This window comes from Geotrypetes seraphini, chromosome 7 (genome assembly GCF_902459505.1).
Source record: "Geotrypetes seraphini chromosome 7, aGeoSer1.1, whole genome shotgun sequence".
In the NCBI taxonomy this organism is placed as follows: domain Eukaryota; kingdom Metazoa; phylum Chordata; class Amphibia; order Gymnophiona; family Dermophiidae; genus Geotrypetes; species Geotrypetes seraphini.
In genome coordinates this window covers 44,841,007-44,853,186 of record NC_047090.1, presented here as the reverse complement: position 1 = coordinate 44,853,186, position 12,180 = coordinate 44,841,007, and the positions used below count along the sequence as shown (strand labels likewise).

General features: G+C 51.4%; 1 protein-coding gene across 11 annotated transcripts in view; it reads right to left on the bottom strand.

The window, feature by feature from the left end:
- The window catches only part of ERC1 (ELKS/RAB6-interacting/CAST family member 1), a 509,833-nt gene that overhangs the window by 439,717 nt on the left and 57,936 nt on the right, over positions 1-12,180 (bottom strand). For all 11 annotated transcript variants that reach the window (XM_033952310.1, XM_033952317.1, XM_033952311.1 and 8 more), the window contains exon 4: positions 5,829-5,903. In XM_033952310.1, the coding sequence (XP_033808201.1) occupies positions 5,829-5,903 (75 nt within the window). The remainder of the gene's footprint in view (positions 1-5,828; positions 5,904-12,180) is intronic.

Here is a 12,180-nt window from a genome sequence, read left to right as displayed (position 1 = left end):
CCACAGGGCCAGCACATGCATCAGGCCCAAAACAGTGTTCTTCAACCGCCAGTCCACGGTGCGATCGATGCAGCGTTATCTTCGAACCAGCTCCCTCTTCCTAACTGATTCAATGCACAAAACCACGGGCAGTGGCTCCTACGGGCATCCTGCACCTGAACCGGAAACCTTCTCTCTGACGTTGCAACGTCAGAGGGAAAGCTTCTAGATGAGGCACGGGACGTGCAAGGTGCAATTAATATTATTATGGGGGCGGGGTCTGGGGTGGAGATTGGGTAGAGATGGGCGGGGTCTGGCCCACGACTTAGCCCAGTGTTCTTCAACCGCCGGTCCACGGACCGATGCCGGTCCACAGAATAATTCTTTTATTTCTGCCGGTCCATAGGTGTAAAAAGGTTGAAAAACACTGGTCTAATTAATGCAAACTCAGAAGCTCATGTGATATTTATGAACACAAGATGCTGTACTTATACCAAATGTTAAAGCAGAACGAAAACCAATTAATTTCAAATCTTTCCACACTGTTCTCATTCAAATGCTGGCTAAACTGAAATTATTAGACATGTACCCATATGTCCAATAACCCTATTAGTTGCTATCTGTACAAATCTTATAACTTGACAGATTTAATATCGCTGACAGCTCATTTTTAATATGTTCTAAAGTCTGGAACAATTTTCACATCATCTACCTGAGGAATATTATTTTATTCTGGTTTATAGGCGGAACAGGCTACTCTTCCTTCTAAGATGAGCGCGAGTCTTCCACCTTCAGTCATGCCAGTGGGGGTACTGTTTCACTATTACATTTCACTAATGAAGAAAAGGCACAAACTTCAGGATTCCAGGGAACCTGCCTCTATTACTACTGCTACTACTATTTATCATTTCTATAGCGCTGAAAGGTGTACTATAGCGCTGTACATTTCCATTTAATATGTAATAGACAGTTCCTGCTTTGAAGAGATTACAATCTAGTTTAGACAAATAGGACATTTAGGGATTAGGAAGTTTTTCACAGAGAGAATGATAAGATAGACATAGGAATCTTAGGGTGAGTGGGAGTTTGGAATTAAAAGCAGCCTCAAAAAAGTGAGCTTTTAGCTTGGATTTGAATACTGCTAGAGATGGAGCCTGGTGTAATGACTCAGGCAGTCTGTTCCAGGCATACGAAGCACCAAGATAGAAGGGGCAGAGTTGGCAGTGAAGGAGAAGGGTATAGATAGGAGGGACTTACCCACTGAATGGAGTTTGCAGGAGGACGCTTAGGGGGAGATAAGTGAGAGGAGCTATTGAGGGGTTGCCGAGTGAATGCACTTGTAGGTAGAGAATGACACGAGAATAAATTTTCCCCATCTCCGCGGGAACTCATTTTCCCGTCCCGTCCCTGCAAATTCTTTTCCTGTCCCTGCCCCATTCCTGCAAGCTCCATCATCATCTGCACAAGCGTCAAACACTTTAAAATCAAAGGTTTATGCAGTTAAGGCACAGCTTACAGGAATGGGGCAGAGACAGCGACAAAACTCACAGAGACGGGATGGGGAAATTGAGTTCCTGCGGAGACAGAGACAAATTTGTCCCCGTGCCATTCTCTACTTGTAAAAGGTCAGTAAAAGGAGTTTGGATGGGGAGTCAATGAAGTGACTTTAAGAGAGGGGTAATGTGAGCCTGGTGGTTCTTGTGGAATATAACTCATGCAGCAGAATTCTGAACAGATTGAAGAAGAAAGAGATACCCGAGAGAAGCAAGATGCAGTAATCTAAGCAAGAGGTGACGAGAGTGTGGATAAGGATTTTGGTAGTGTGCTCAGAGAGGAGAGGTTAGATTTTGGCATTATTATAGAAGAAGTGATTTGCTGGATCTGAGCAGAGAAGAGAGAGATGACCTCAAGGCTGCGAGCAGATAAGACAGGGAGGATGAGAGCAGTGCTCCCTCTAAGCGGGCGGGTGTTGTGGGCAAAATTTTTTTCGCTGTGCGCTACAAATATCGGGCGCCAGCGCCAACTCGCCCGATTCTCCTCTCGCCGCCCTGCCATCTCCGTACGCCGTGCGCTGTGACGTAAACTTGTGCGCTGCGATGCAATATTTTGTGCGCCAGCGCACGCCAGCGCAGCTTAGAGGGAACACTGGATGAGAGTGTTGTCCACAGAAATAGAGAACTGGGGGAGGAGGTGAAGGGGGCAAAGTGTATTTAGGTGGAAAGATAAGCAGCTCGGTCTTAGCCATATTGAATTTTAGGTGGCAGTGAGACATCCAGGTAGCAATGTCTGACAGGCAGGATGAGACAGAAGCCTGGATTCCTGTAGAGATATCTGGTGTGGAGAAGTAGATTTGGGAGTCATTGGCATAGAGGCGATACTAAACATCATGGGAGGAGATCAATACTCCAAGGTAGTGGATATAGAGGGAGAAAAGGAGAGGTCCCAGGACAGAGCCTTGGGGTACACAAATTGATAGTGGGATAGCAGTGAAGAGGATTCACCATCATACACTGATGGGAAGATAGGAAGAAAACCAGGAGAGAACAGAACCCTGGAATCTCGATGAGGACAGCATATCAAGGAGTAGGTGGTGATCAACAATGTCAAAAGCAGAAGATAGATAGAGAAGGATGAGAAGAGAGTACAGGCCTTTGGATCTGATCAGGAACAGGTCATTGGAGACTTTAGCAAAGACAGTTTCTGGGGAATGTAGTGAGCATAAGCCCGATTGAAGTGGGTCAAGAATAGCTTGAGATGAAAAGAAGTCCAAGCATTTTCAAGTCCAAGCATTTTCAAGTCCAAGCACGTTCAAGTAGTTTGGATAAGAAGAGGAGAAAGGATATAGGGCATTTGGAGGGGCATGTGGAATCTAGTGAGGATTTTTTTTGATGAGAGGAGTAACTACGGAATGTCTGAAGACACTGGGAACAATTGCAGTGGAGAGTGATAGGTTAAAGATGCCAAAGATAGGAGGGATGGCAGTTAGAGTAATAGCATTGAGTAGGTTGGTGGGAATTGCATCAGAGGACCAGGTAGTGGGTTTGGAGGAGGCAAGAAGAAGTACAGTTTTCTCTTCATTGATTTCAGAAAAGGAGGAAAAAGGTGGTAGGGGTTGAAGGAAGGTTGTCCGAGGGGATAGATAGAAGGAGGTGGGTGATGACCTGGTTGAGAACTCAAGGTGAATTTTCTGAACCTTGTTGTAGAAGAACTCAGCCACAGTTGGAGGGGAAAATGAAGGTGTGATTGGAGGTACAGGCACTCTAAGTAGAGAGTTTAGTGTAGCAAAGAGAGGCGAGGGTTAGAGCTATGAGATTTAGCTAAATGTGCATAGTATTCTTGTTTGGAAAGTGAGTGCAGACTGGAAGGATGTCGACAGGAATTTGAAGTATATGAAAGTCAGCATGTTTGCGGGATTTAAGCAAAAAAGATGTTCAGTAGGTCAGGTGCAGGTAGCAGATGTTGGAGGTCAACCAGGGCTGGGGTTTGACACACCTTACAGAACCTGAGATGGGAGAAGCGAAGGAATCTAGAGCAGAGGAGAGAATGGTGTTAAAGTAAAAGATAGCTTCATCAACAGACTGAATGGCAGAGAAGCTGAAGGGAGGAATGATACAGTAGTGGAGTGATTGCCAGAGTCAATAGTCTGAAGGTTACTAAACATATTGGTAGTGATTGGCTTTGTCTGGGGGGGTAGATAATGAATTGTGAACATTAACAGATGATGGTCAAAGAGGGGAAGAGTTGAGGTGCAAAAATTGGTGGTAGAGAATTGAAGGAGAAAACAAGGTAAAGGCAGAAGACAATCAGATGTGTAGGTGTGGCGGAGCACAGCTGGAGATTGTATGAGGATGTTAGAGCGAGAAACCTGGAAGTGTATGAATCAAGAGGGATCATCAGCATGGATGTTAAAAAAGTCACCAAGGATGAGGGAAGGAGATGAGGGTTCAAGAAAGAAAGAGAGCCAGGAGTCAAAGTAAGTGAATAAAGGAGAGGGGGACTTATCAGGAGGTCAGTAAATGACTACTACCCGGAGAGAAAGACCAGCAAATAGACAGATGGAGTGGACTTCAGAGGAAGGAAAACAGTGAGATTGAGGTGGGAGAAGGGGTTGATACCTACAAGATGGTGAGAGTAACAGCCCAATGCCACCTCCACGACCAACTGGGCAAGGTATACGTGTGTAAAAATAGCCACCATGACACAGGGTGACAACTGAAACAGGGTCTTCAGGGCAGACCCAGATCTTGATTAGTGCCAGCAGGTGGAAAGATCGAGAGATAAATAAGTCATGGATGAAAGTAAGCTTGTTGGGGACCAAGCAAGCATTTCACAGGGCACATGAGAGAGGCAGATAGGAAGTGGGGAGGAAGGGAACAGAAATAAGATTGGTTACATTGCAGTGTGACCCCCATGAGTAGGGTGAGGGTTGACTGGGAGGACCAGGATTGGGCTGTCTTTTCAGGATCGCATCCACACTACGGTCCTGTGAATCCTTCATCATCACTCCACCTTCACTAGGAAGGGAGTTGCGCTTGGTCACTTGCGCTATTGAGGAGTCCCCCGAGCAAGAGGAGTAAGAGAATACAGATGAATGCAGAAGAAGCATTTGGGGGGAGAGGGTGTCATGCCACAGTCAAAATGCAAATAGGAAGAGTGGGGATGGCTAGATGAGAGACAGAAAGTGTCGAAGCTTTAGGCTTGGGAAGAAAGTAGAAGACAGAAAGGAGGGTGAGGTGGTGAATTCAAAAAGTGATGTGGTAGTGGGGGGGGGGGGTTACATGGGTTTGGGTGAAGAGAGAGATTGGGAAAATTCAATATTAGGAGGAGGAAGCAGTGTACAGGAATCATGCTGGGGGGAAATGAAGGCACCAGGCACCTCCTTCATGGACAATAAGATTTATTCTGCATATGGGAGATTTTCTTAAGCATAGATAAGTGAGACTAGTCAGGGTTGAGCGACAATGGTAGTGTGATCAAAATTGCCTGGGAACTAGTGCATTGGGTCAGGGAGAAAAGTACCAGGGAGAGTACTTGCACAAGAGGCATAGTTATATAAACATTGAGGGTAAGAAGGCAGAGTTTAAGAAAGGGTAAAAAATGAATCTGTTCATCACGTCCCAACAAGAAAAACAGGAGAGGAAGTAAACTATAGACTTTTAAGCACCTTTTTTAAATGAGAATCAGGGATCCCGGGGGAGTAGCTGGGAGTTAATGGGAGGTCACAGGTTTTGTGCTGAGCAGACTTCACAGAGTCAGGAGAAGATCTTGGCGAATCAGGGTAGATAGTAACAGTGGCGCAGCAAGGGTGAGAGGAGCCCGGGGCGGTGGCACCTCTCCGCCACCTCCCCCGCCTCCTCTTTCCCCACCCTCTCCTGCCGTTGAGTGCCACCCCTTCCCCCAAACCTTTTTAACGTTCGCAGCATGAGCAGTAACCCCAACCTGCTCCTTGCGTCAGTGTCAGCTCTTCCTCTATTGTCACTTCCTAGGCATGGGCCCAGGAAGTGACGTAAGAAGAAGAGACTACGCTGGCGCGAGCAGCAGTTTGGGGTTGCTGCTCACACTATGAATGTTAAAAAAGTATGGGGGAAGGGAAGTGGTGTGCGGTAGTGGGGGGGGGGGATAGAGAGGAGGACAGGAGCTGGCGCCCCCATCAAGAGTGTGCCCAGGGCGGAACACCCCCCCCCCCACTGAATAGTAAGGCAGACAAAAGTAACCACAAGCAATTGAAGACAACACTGAACCACTACCCCCACTGGCAGCAGTGCGGTTAGACGACTCCCGCTCAGCTTAGAGGGAACTGTGGTACTGGCCCAGTAATCAGATATGTAGATGAATATCAAACCTCTTACCTTCATCTCAATCATAGTTTGAAGAGCTTTAGTCTTAGCCGAGTCCGGAGCATTTTCAAACCTGCGATGCATCTCCTATATCAAGAAAAATAAGGTGGGTGATCAGAGGTAAAACATGCTGAGAAATGAGATATGAACTGCAGGTGAAGAAAAAAAAACCCCAAACAAACCAAGAGTAAAGAGTTCTCCTAATGCTCAAAGTTAACCAGTATGATAGACTATATACAGAAAATCACATCCTTTTCCATGTCATCTTTGGTGATTTTGAGTGTATTGCTTCTGATGTAATGGTTTCTTCTCATTTCAAATAAATGTATAAATATTCAACCTATTCAAAGCTAATAAAATAGATTAACTTCGTATACAATTCTAATTCTTCATCCGGCTTTAGGATCCTAGAACTGAAGATTCTGATATTTTTTCTGTTGACAAGAAGTTTTGATAATTCACAGGCTTAAGAGAGTTTCATCAGGCATCAACATATGAAAACTGAACAAAAAGTTAGACCAAAGGATAAAACACAACTGCGAACATCCAGTGTTTAACGCGTTTTATGGCACCTGCTGCAATATCAGTTCCTCAGTTTCCACCCCCACAGTAGCAACCTCCTAGATACCTACAATGAAAACACATCTGCCCAACGGGAATATATAGCACAGTTACTTACCGTAACAGGTGTTATCCAGGGACAGCAGGCATATATTCTCACATGTGGGGTGACGTCATCTACGGAGCCCCGGCGCGGACAGCTTTTCAAGCAAACTTGATTGAAGTTTCAAGTTTGCACACTGCACCACGCATGTGCATGCCTTCTCGCCCACTAGAGGGCGCATCCCACCTCGTGGTCCTCAGTTCCATAACTAGCAAGGAAGCCATCCCCGGGGAGGCGGGCGGGTTGTGAGAATATATGCCTGCTGTCCCTGGATAACACCTGTTACGGTAAGTAACTGTGCTTTATCCCAGGACAAGCAGGCATGATATTCTCACATGTGGGTGACCTCCAAGCTAACCAAAACAGGGCAGGTGGGAGGATGGCAATTTAGGAAAACAGATTTTGCAATACTGACTGGCCAAACCGGCCGTCACTCCTGGATAGAGTGTCCAGACAGTAATGAGAGGTGAATGTATGAACCGAAGACCAAGTGGCAGCCTTACATATGTCCTCCATCGGAGTGGATCGGAGAAAAGCTATCGAAGCTGCCATTGCTCGGACCTTGTGACCCGTGACCCGACCCGGGGGAGGAAGGCCAGCCTGAGCGTAGCAAAAGGAAATGCAAGCGGCCAACCAGTTAGACAGAGTGCGCTTGGAAACTGGATGCCCTAATCGATTGGGATCGAAGGACAAAAACAATTGAGGGACCTTCCGATGAGACCTGGTGCGTTGAAGATAATATGCCAACGCCCTCTTACAGTCAAGCGTGTGAAGCGCCGTCTCGCCAGGATGGGAGTGGGGCTTCGGGAAGAACACAGGAAGGACAATGGACTGATTGAGGTGGAAGTCAGAAACAACTTTAGGTAAAAACTTAGGATGGGTGCGGAGAACCACCTTGTCGTGATGAAAGACCGTGAAAGGAGGGTCCGCAACCAAGGCTTGCAACTCCCCAATCCGCCTGGCGGAGGTGAGGGCAATCAGAAACACCGCCTTCCAAGTCAGAAATTTCAAGAGGGACTTGTTGAGTGGCTCAAAAGGGGGTTTCATCAGTTGAGCCAGAACTACATTCAAATTCCACACGACAGACGGAGGCTTAAGAGGGGGGCAAACCCTGAGTAACCCTTTCATGAAGCGTGTCACCAAGGGATGGAGTGACAGAGGGCGTCCCTCCAGAGGTTGGTGGAAAGCAGAAATCGTACTGAGATGAACCCGCACCGAAGTGGTTTTCAAGCCGGAGCGCGACAAATGAAATAAATATTCTAAAACCGAGGATACCGGAACTGATACCGGATCCAGGTGAAAAGACGAGCACCAGGTGGAAAACCTGGTCCATTTCTGCGCATAGCAAAGCCTCGTCGAGATCTTGCGGGAGGCTTCCAACACCTCCTTCACCGATTGAGACAGGTCCGGAGGAGTCAGGGAACAAGAAACCAGGCTGTCAGGTGCAATGACTGCAGATTGGGATGTAACATGGATCCTTGACTCTGAGACAGCAGAGAAGGAGAGACAGGCAGGGGAAGGGGCTCCCTGGCACTGAGCTGGAGCAGCAGGGAGAACCAGTGCTGACGCGGCCACCGAGGTGCTATGAGAATCATCGTGGCCGTGGACGATTTTAGGTGCACCAACGTTCGCATGATCAGAGGGAACGGAGGGAATGCATACAGGAACCTCCCTTCCCAGTCGAGTAGGAAGGCATCCGCTTCCAGACGGTCCTGCGAGTACATCCGAGAACAATATAGTGGTAGTTTGTGTGTCTCCGGAGAGGCAAACAGATCCACCTGTGGCGTTCCCCAGCGAGCGAAAACCTCGCGTAGAACTGCTGAGTGTAGAGTCCACTCGTGCGGTTGCAGAAGTCGACTGAGTTTGTCCGCCAGGCAATTCCGTTCTCCTTGGATGTAGACCGCCCGGAGGAAGATGTTCCGGGAGGCCGCCCACTCCCAGAGGCGAAGAGCTTCGGAGCAGAGGGGCCATGACCCCGTTCCTCCCTGCTTGTTCACATAATACATTGCCACCTGATTGTCCGTGCGGACGAGGACCACCTGGTCCTGCAATATGTGAACGAAGGCTCGAAGTGCTAGGAAGATGGCCCGCAGCTCTAGCACGTTGATATGACACTGACGGTCTTCTGCCGACCACAGGCCCTGCGTGCGAAGACCGTCGAGATGGGCTCCCCACGCGTACTCCGAGGAGTCCGTGGTCAGGACCTTGCGAAAAGGCGGAGTGCGGAACAATAGCCCCATGGACAGATTTGAAGAGTCTGTCCACCAACGCAGTGATTTCCGCAAGGGCGGAGTCACCGAAATGAGGCGAGACACCGGGTCGCACTCCTGACGCCACTGGGACGCGAGGGTCCACTGAGGGATCCTCAGATGTAGCCTCGCAAACGCCGTGACATGTACCGTCGAGGCCATATGGCCCAGCAGCATCATCATGCGCTTGGCCGACACCCTCGATAGTTGAGAGACCTGGCGGCTCATCCGTACCAAGGCTTCCAACCGCTGGGTCGGCAGGTAGGAGCGTAGGCGCACCGTGTCCAGCACCGCACCTATGAATTGAAGAGACTGCGATGGCCTCAACTGAGACTTTGGAAAGTTTATCTCGAACCCGAGAGTTTGCAGGAAGGCAATAGACTGTCGGGTCGCTGAGATAACCCCCTCCCTGGTCGGGGCTTTGATGAGCCAATCGTCCAGGTAAGGGAACACATGGAGTCCACGTGACCTGAGGGCTGCTGCAACCACCACCATGCACTTCGTGAATACTCGTGGGGACGCGGCCAGGCCGAAGGGCAGTACCCTGTACTGGAGGTGGAGGTCCCCCACCTGGAATCGTAAGAATCTTCGACAGGCGGGGTGCACCGGAACATGGGTGTATGCTTCCTTCAGGTCGAGGGAGCACATCCAGTCCCCTTCCTCCAAGAGGGGATACAAAACCGGGAGAGATAGCATTCGAAACTTCTCCCGGGCCAGGAATTTGTTGAGCTTCCTGAGGTCCAGTATGGGGCGCAGGTCCCCGGTCTTTTTTGGGACCAAAAAGTAGCGGGAGTAAAACCCCGTACCCCACTGGTCCTTGGGGACCGGCTCGACCGCCCGAAGCTTCAAGAGGGCTTTGGCTTCGGTTATAAGGGTCGGTAGCTGCGAACGGTTGCAGGGGACTAAACTTGGGGGACTGTCCGGCGGCGAGGACACAAAGTTGAGCGAGTAGCCCTCGGAGACGATCCGGAGCACCCAAGCGTCTGAGGTAATCCCGGTCCATGCCTCCCGGAAGGACCGAAGACGGCCCCCGATAGGAAGGGGTTCCTGTGAAAGTGCGGAGGGGAACCCGCCCCGTCCGCTCAGCCCGTCAAAAGGAAGGCGCGGGCTTAGAAGGGCCCTGCGCCGGGGCTTGGGTTTGTCCCCCTCTGCCTCGCTGAGACGGACGTCTCGGAGGCGGTCTCGAGAAAGCCGGGGTCGACTTCTGAGGGTATCGGCGCGGCGGAGGCCGAAAGGGTTTCTGCGGCGGGGGCCTAGGTTTGGGGCGGACCAGGGATGCTAGAGAGCGCTCCTGTTCCGACAAGCGCTTGGTCGCCGCATCCAATGACTCGTCGAATAACTCGGACCCCACACAAGGCAAGTCTGCCAGGCGTTCCTGCAGGTTTGGGTCCATGTCGAGGGTGCGAAGCCAGGCCAAGCGGCGCATGGCTACCGCGAGGGCCGACACCCTCGAAACCAGCTCAAAGGCGTCGTACACTGCATGGAATAGGTACAACCGCAATTGAGACAGGTTGGACATAAACTTATCGAATCCTGCTCTTTGGGAGTCCGGTAACGAGTTTCGATATTGAGGAAGGTCCTTCACCATACCACGCAAATAGGAGGAAAAGGTGAAGGCGTAATTTAGAACCCTGGTGGCCATCAGGGAATTTGAATAGAGGCGACGGCCAAACTTGTCCAGGGTCCGCCCCTCCCTGCCTGGTGGAACCGCCGCAGAAACCCGTGAGGGCTGTGATTTTTTAAGAGCAGACTCCACCAGAAGAGACTGGTGTGAGAGCTGCGCCTTATCGAACCCTTTAGGGGGAATCGTCCTATACTTCGATTCCATTTTTGAAGGCACAGACGTGACTGTAAGAGGGTTTGACAAGTTATTCAGCCAGGTTTGCAGAAGGACACTGTTGAGAGGGAGTCTAGGCACCTCCCTAGGAAGAGTGGGGAGGTCCTGTTCCTCCAAAAATTCTTTGGAATACCGAGAGCCTACCATCAGGTCAATCCCCAGGGCTTGGGCCATGTCCTGAACGAAGGATGAAAATGAGGACGGCCTAGCCTGGGGAGACGGGGTTCTCGACCGCCCCACCGAGGAGAGGGGGGAGGCCTCATGGGAATAATGAGGATCCCTAACCGATCCCGAATCCCAGGATCCCCTCTCGAGGGCCCTCGAGGGGGAAGGGGAAGTTATCCTCCTCGCAGAACCCTTGGGTGAGGACCCAGGGGTTCGTGGGACACTCTCCCGTTTCCTCGGCGAGGCGGCCCGGGAAGACTTCCCATGAGGTGAGCGGAGGAGCCTCGGGTTGTCGAGGCGCAACTCCGACACCTGCAGCGCCTCGCCCCCGACGACGAGGAACGGTCGCGCCGAGGCGAGCCTCGGGGCCGCTTAGACTTCCTCGATCGACGCCCCGTCCGAGGTCGCGTCGAGGGCGAGGCGTGTCTGGAAGACCCGGAGGAAGAGGAGGAAAGACGGCGCACTCTGCGCAACTTTTCTTTGGGCCTTACACTCCGCTCAGGGGGTTCCCCCGAGGTCGAGGTCCGGGGCGGGGCCGAGACCGAGGTGAACGGGGCCACCGTACCCGAGACCGAGGTCGCCGAGGCCGGGGCTCCCGAGGGAGCCGAGGCCGGGGCCTCCGAGACCGAAGGCGCCCCGGCCGAGGTCGAGGCCGCCGGAACCGCAGCACGCTGCAACACTTCCAGGGCTCCCGACAGCTCCGATGAGATCAGAGCTCGGAGGAGATCCTGGAAGGCCGGAATCCCCACGAAGGTGGGGAGTTCCGAGTCCGGGGCACACTCCCTGGAGGGCGACCTCGGTCTCAAGTATTCCCTCGGGGTGTGCGGAGTCGAGGTCCGATGCGGGGCCGGGGTCGACCCACCCGCCTTGGCCTGACTCGAGGATGGCTTCTTTGCTGAAGGGGATGGAACAGAGGACTTACCCGAAGCTTGCTTCACTGACGACGCCTTCGAGGAAGAGGGCCGAGGCGAGGCCGAGGCCCCCGAGGACGCCGAGGCCGAGGTCAAGGCCGGGGCCGAAGCCGAGGCCGACGTCGAGGCCTTAGGCGGCGCGTCGACGGCGAACAATTCGGCCATTCTTGCCTTACGGCGACGGAGGGCCCTGTTTTGGAAGGTAGCACAGCGATCACACGAGTCTGTCGGATGTTCGGGCCCAAGACAGACAATGCACCACCGGTGAGGGTCAGTGATGGAAAGCAACCTTTCACACCGGCTGCACTTTTTGAATCCCGTAACAGGACGGGACATCCACGAAGAAAAAGAAGAAGGCCGGGAACGTACCGACGTCCCGCGGCCACGGATTCCGGGAGCCCCCGGAGCCCGAGGAAAAACGAAAGACTTTTTTTTTTTTTTTTTTTGAAAGGAACCGAAAAGAAAAACAGCACCGCGAACTAATTCGAAGGGAAAACAAACTAAACGCGGCAGCTAGAAGGCAAAAACACTGGAGCTC